The following is a 6,439-nucleotide window of genomic DNA, read 5'->3' as shown; positions in this document are numbered from 1 at the left end:
TAGTTAACACAATAACTAGCCATGTATCCTAGGGCACATTGTTCTTCTAGATCTCTTTTTATGGCTGTGAGCCAACTGAACAGGTTATAGGTTTCCAGGGATTGCTGTGCTGCAGAGTGGCACAGATCTATCATGTTATGGGCAGGTATGGATACGCCACAATGAAACTCAGAACTCTGTATGATTAAGACACACCAATAAAAATCTTTACTGGCCTTATTACAGAAAGCACAGTTTTATTTCCTGGTTTTGGATTTGTGGTATGAAATCAAGGACAAAAACGTTTCATACCTGTAGCCCTTTTAACAGCATCCTTCACTTCCTTGTTTCTTAAACTGTAAATCAGTGGGTTTAACATAGGAATCACCAGAGTGTAAAACACAGACACCACCTTTTCTTGCTCTAAGGAGTATTGGGAGCTTGGCTGAATGTAGCTGAAGCTTATGGAGCCATAGAAGAGGGTCACAGCTGTGAGATGCGAGGCACAGGTGGAGAAGGCTTTGCGTCTACCTGCTGCTGAGCGGATCCTCAGGATGGCAGCCACGATGAAGATGTAGGAGATCATCACGGTCAAGAAAGTGATCATGGCGATAACACCAGAGAAGATTAAGAGCAGCAATTCATTCGTGGATGTGTCAGAACATGACAGCTTCAACAGGGGAGGAAGGTCACAGAAGAAGTGCCTGATGACATTTGGCCCACAGAAGGACAGCTTCACTAAGCCAATTGTGTGTGTCAGTGAGTTGATTAAGCCTCCCACACAGGACCCAAATACAAGCATGGTGCAGACTCCTTTAGTCATAGCCACTGTATAAAGTAACGGGTTCACAATGGCCACATAGCGATCACAAGCCATTGCTGCAAGCAGAAAGCCCTCGGTGGTAAGGAGGGACACAAACAAAAAATACTGCCCAATGCACGCGGAGAATGAGATGGTCTCCTGTTCAACAAAGAAGTTTAACAGCATTTTGGGTGCAAAAACGGATGAATAGCAGGCATCTACAAAGGACAGACAGCTGAGGAAATGATACATGGGCGTGTGGAGTTTGGGAGTTATTTGGATTAGAAAGAGCATTCCTAGATTTCCCACCAAAGAAATGGCATAGATCAGCAGGAACAACACGAAGAGAAGCGCCTTCAGCTCAGCGCGATTCGTCAGTCCCAAAAGGATGAATTCCGTCACCGAGGTAAAATTGACATAAGCCATGTGTTGCGTTTTTTGATACCTGTTGATGATAGGGGGTTGGAGTAAAGTAATACATACCATATGATATCCTTACCTTTTGGAAATCCTAACTAGCTATGTGGCTTGAGTTAGTGACTTCTCATCTCTGGTCGTTCTGCTTATATAAATAGAAAATTTTAACTAGAAAGTCTTAAGACTCTTTTAATTCTATTTATTCACTTCTTCCATAAAAAGTGCCTTGATGAATAAAGGAATATTTCTGTCTCAGTTACAGAATGCATTTCAAATACTGGTCTTAATGTGTACAACAAGCTAAAGCAATTTCACTGTATAAAGATATCTAAAGAAAAGTCTAGTTTAAAAAAGCATAAAAATTGTGGTTGAGAATCTAATCTATGGTCTCCTCAAAGCTCTCTTTTATACTGCTGGCTTTGACTTTAAGAGTAACTAATGTCCACTGATGTTTTCATAATTAACCTTTACTCCACATTTTTTCCCTCCTTCCCGATCTTTCTTTCTTCATAACTACTGCAACAGTGGTCCACTTTATGCTTCCTTGTTGTGTTGCCAATGCAATTTATTTTTAAAATGGAAACATTTCTTTCTCTTTCTCCCTGCTCCTCCCTAATCTCCCCACCTCCCTTTCCTTCCCATTTTAGGCAGAGTTATCTGTCCCTGAGTAAATCCAGACTTTGTAGATGGTACCAGAAGATCTCAGAAATGACTATCTCCCCGAATTAAGAAGTGAATTACAACCGAGAGAACACATGGAATGTAGCCCCCTATTTCTGCTGATGGGCATAAACAGCTTTTGGGACAAGAGTCCCCTGTGTTTCTCCTTTGCTAGCAAAGCAACAAACCTCCCTTTCCCCTTTTTTCAAAACTGTGTCCTCATTATTGGATTGGCATCAAGGACATGGATTGAGGTTTCAGCACCAGTACTCCATATTTTTTAACAGGTGGATGTGACAAAAGGCAGAGACTCAGAGTCCAAAATCTCTGAAGTTATTTTAACTAGAGAGTCTTTATTGTCCTTAGATAATACCCACAGGCACAGACTTCTGAGAACATCCATTTAGAATGGGGTGAGGGCATTTCCCAGCTGGAATATGAAACATGGTGAAAGCAATTTATAATTGACCTTTGAATTTCAATAGAAATACTTTAACTGAGGCTCAGGAAACAGAAATCCTTGTATTATTCTGAGAAAAGGGCAAAATGAGACAACAGAATAAAGCAAACTTATCAAACACACAGAACCTTCTTTGTAATACTTTTCTTCCCAAATTGCAACAAGATTCTTAGAGTATATAATCTTTTCCACAGGACCAATGCATATGATCTTTGAGTGGCACCACATTTGACTTGGAAAAAAGACAAAACAAATATATTGCCACATTTACATATACATTTGGAAATATAAATAAACACAAGATGTAAATCAATATTTTAACTAAGTTGGTTCAGACTTACCTGAAGTACCATGGGCTATTTGGGGGGGAAAACAAATGAAGAAGATGCTCATTCTTATTTATTCTATGTCATATTCCTAAGAATTGTTCCCCAATGTCCTGCTGAATACGCTGAATTGGTTATCTATTTCCTTTCACAGTCTTTAAAGTGCACTCTAATTTTTCTCACACATTCCTCTGCCTCATTCCAAAAAGGGTGTCTTATTTTCCTGACCTTTGTTTCAATCCCTAGGAATATTGTGTTACCTGTGTTGATTAGTCAGTTTGTTTTAGTGATAAACTCTTCTTTATTTTAAAATCATTTGCAGAACATGGAGAATGCTGCACAGAAGACACCTGTCCCTTGGATAGAGACAGGTCCAGCACAGGTTCTGTCTGTCCTTGTGTTCAAGGTCAACCACACAGCTTCCTTCAGCCTTGTGAGGAGAACTGGGCAGAAGGGAATCTTCCATGAGAACTGGGGTGAGAAAAACTGTCCCTTGTTCCCTTTGAACCAGGCATAAATGTAAATAAATATTTTAAATGTTACAATACCAGTAATTTAATCTCCATAGAATTAAGTAAAGAATGATTTTTTTTTTTTTTTGCTGGTTTTATTATCATTTCATTTTCGGACTCTTTATACATCGGCTCGGTTAGAAAAAAGAACAAGAATATTGAGATAATAACAAATGAGGAGGTAATTATGTTAGATCTAGATTATCCACAGTGATAGGTAAATAATATCCATGGGAATATATAGTGATGTTGTAGATGCAATTCTCCCTTTAGAAAGAATATTCCAATGAATTGAAACATAGATGCTTAAAATACCCCCAGTAAAAGGCACACCACAAGGTGGATATTGATGAAGAAAAAGAGAAATTTAGCATATAGGGGAGATAAATTGCAGTTTCATTTGCTCCTGTTATTTGAAGTGTTTATCAGATTAAATTCCGAATATTTTTTCCTTCTTTATTCAAAACATTTTAACTGACTTGTAGAATCTGTGTGTGTAAGATTTGAAGAAGTGAATTTAACTTACTAATGAAAGGAAAAATAATGAACATCTCAGCTTATTTAGGAATTTGTGACAACCCCTTCCTGTGCTCTATTTCCCTATATTTCTCGAAACAAAAGCAAAGGCCAAATCCTAAAAAAGTCAGTTAAGTATATCTTACTTGTATAATGGTGCGTAAATGGAATAATGGTAATAGTAAGAGGCAGCAGACTGGAATTCAAACTTATCTTTTAATATAGGAGAGTCACAGGCATAGAATCCTTGGTATGAAAGTTAGCTCAAGCTGCTTAAAAAATCATCCTGTCAAAAGACAAGTTTAGATTGAAGATTCAGTTATATATTTACCTTAATTCAAATGGGAATATACTCCCTAGAGCTACCTGCTGATTAAATGAATAGAATACATACATTATTTAAAAGTTGTTTAGTGTTTCCTGAGGGATTTAGAGAACCCTCAAGAATGTAATGGCGTCCCTAAGGCATTTCACTTCCTGAATATTATAATAAATAGAAAGAAATGGGAAGCTGCAGTGGAGAAAAACAGTATATATGATTTCTAAAGGAAAAAAATAAAAATCAATGGAATTTATAATAATTCCAGCTATGTACTTGAAAGGGTAAAGTTTCTAAGCTGGAAAGTTTGAATTAAAATGTAAAAGATGGGGCTGGAGGGGTGGCTCAGTGGTAGAGTGCACGCCTAGCATACGCAAGACACTGGGTTCGAACCTCAGCACCACATAAAAACAAACTAATGTTTCCACCTAAAATTAAAGATACATAAATAAATAAATATTTAAAAAAAAATAAAATGTAAAAGATTAGGTACTATTAAGTTCCTCTGTTACACCCAGATTCCTGAGATAGTTAAGACAACGCCCTACTGGCCTTTCAGCCTAGGGCCCTGTGCAGTTTGTCACAGGGCCCGAACCAATCAGTTTGAATGTGTACCCAGTTTAAAAGTGACCAATCACCCCTGTCCAGCCTGTTCCCGCCAATGAATGGACTAATCATGTATCAGAGTTGTTGTTCAATTTTCCCGCGCCTCATGATGATTTGTTCTGATGTATGCAAAGCCCCCCACCCTCTCCAAAAAGTGTACTTAAGCTCTGCTTGACCTCTGCTCTGGGCTCTGGGCTGCTCTCCCTTCTTGAGTGAGCACAGAGTCCCAGCGCGCTGGTACGGATCCCTAATAAATCCCCCTTGCCATTGCATGAAGCTAGTCTCGTGGTCTCTTTCTCAGATGTTTCGCCGGACCCTTACATTTGGTGCGTTGGCCGGGAACTGCACATCGCTGGACGGGGAGACCTAACGAACTGCTTCGGGGGTAAGTAAGGTGCCTCTCTTTCTCTCTCTCTCCCCTCTCCTTCTTCTCCTTCTCTCCCCCTTGTTCTTCTTTCGCAATTGCTCAGGTGCGATCGCTCAGGTTTGGTCTCTGGCGGCTCAATGGTGGGCGTAAGTCCCCAAAGGGCATAATCTCTCAGAGCCTCGGGTGGGGTTGGCAGTGTGTGTGTGTGTGGCTGTCAGTGGAGAGTGTAAGCTCCCCCTGGCAGTGACTGGCAGACGTGCCTCAGGAGTCACAGGCCACGCCCCCAAGGGACGCTTTGGGGGACTCGGGGGGACGGAGGTGCTCCCCATCAGGTAGAGGGGCGGATGAACCCTTGTCGGTGTATTTTACTGCCAACCCGTCTGGTTTTGCCGGCAACTCTTTCTGTTGAATTCACTGTCTGTCTTTAATTTTTGCTTCTGAATTTGTGTTAAACGTTTACTGTGTGTCCGCGTTTTCATCACGTTTGTGTTGTCTCCCTGCGCTTCAGAGTGGCCCACCCTCGGAGTTGAATGGCCCCCAGGAGAGTCCCTCCATTTCAGCCGGGGCCGCATGGCCATCTAGATTATGGCTTCTAACCTTTCAGGACCTCTGCGAATCTCTTCCTGCATGGGTGGGGTCCGCACAGTCTGCTGGGATCTGCGGATCTGTCCCGGAATCGGGGGTGAGGTCAGCGGGGGACCGCCCCTCCTCCCCCTCCTCTGCCGGCAACCGGCTGCCACCAGCCGCGTGCAGTGCATTTCCGGCGAGCAAAAAAAAAAAAAGCGGCTCGGGGGCACCCGGCCCTCTCCCTCCCTCATGGGGGTAAAAGGGACCGGGTCCCCAAACCCCCCGAGTGTTACAGCCCTCCCCGGCTTCAGTGATCACCAAATCCCGGGGCCAAAGAAGCGAACGGGTCTTCCTTGAGTCGGGCTGCATGGAAATGCAGCCCAAGGCGGATAGGCTAAATACTGAGACTAGGGAAGCAATGTTTTCTTTCCCTCCCGTAATCAGCTTGAGTGCAAATAGAGATGCCTGCTGGAGATTTAACAACTTTGACATCTTGCTTTGACTTTTCTCAAAGCCCTGTCCTCGTTATTAAATTGGTGTTAATTGGCTTTAGAGATGGGAACCAAATTTTCAGTCACAAATTTGAGTCTCCACTCAGCTTTCTTGGGGAAGCCTAGCACTCGAAACAACTGCAAGCAGAGGATGAGCATTTTGGGAGCTGGCTACTAAAAAGTGAGGAAAAAAAAAAAAGCCTAGTGCCTAAGGTCAAACCAAACTGGAGGAGCTGATCCTGTGAGTGAAAGATAAGATTAAGGGACTCCCAGCAGCTGCCAGAGCTATTTAGCTCTGGGGAGTTCCCTGGGTCCTTATCTGCATCTTAAGGATTACGCCACCTTTGTTTACTTAAAAAGAAGGGACACTGAATGCAGTAAAACCAGTCACACTGAGACCCTTGATTTTATACCTAT

General features: G+C 42.0%; 1 protein-coding gene across 1 annotated transcript; it reads right to left on the bottom strand.

The window, feature by feature from the left end:
• Positions 1 to 268: 268 nt before the first annotated feature.
• LOC308641848 (olfactory receptor 5J3-like) lies at positions 269 to 1,207 on the bottom strand (the record flags this gene model as incomplete). The annotated part of the gene is made up of 1 exon (XM_081280433.1): positions 269 to 1,207. The coding sequence occupies one exon, from the start codon at positions 1,205 to 1,207 to the stop codon at positions 269 to 271; it is 939 nt and encodes a 312-aa protein (XP_081136559.1).
• Positions 1,208 to 6,439: the final 5,232 nt, after the last annotated feature.

Source organism: Spermophilus citellus (assembly GCF_964194105.1).
Source record: "Spermophilus citellus genome assembly, chromosome: 2".
Classification (NCBI taxonomy): Eukaryota; Metazoa; Chordata; class Mammalia; order Rodentia; family Sciuridae; genus Spermophilus; species Spermophilus citellus.
The sequence above is the reverse complement of the archived record's forward strand: the minus strand, read 5'-3'. Positions and strand labels throughout refer to the sequence as shown.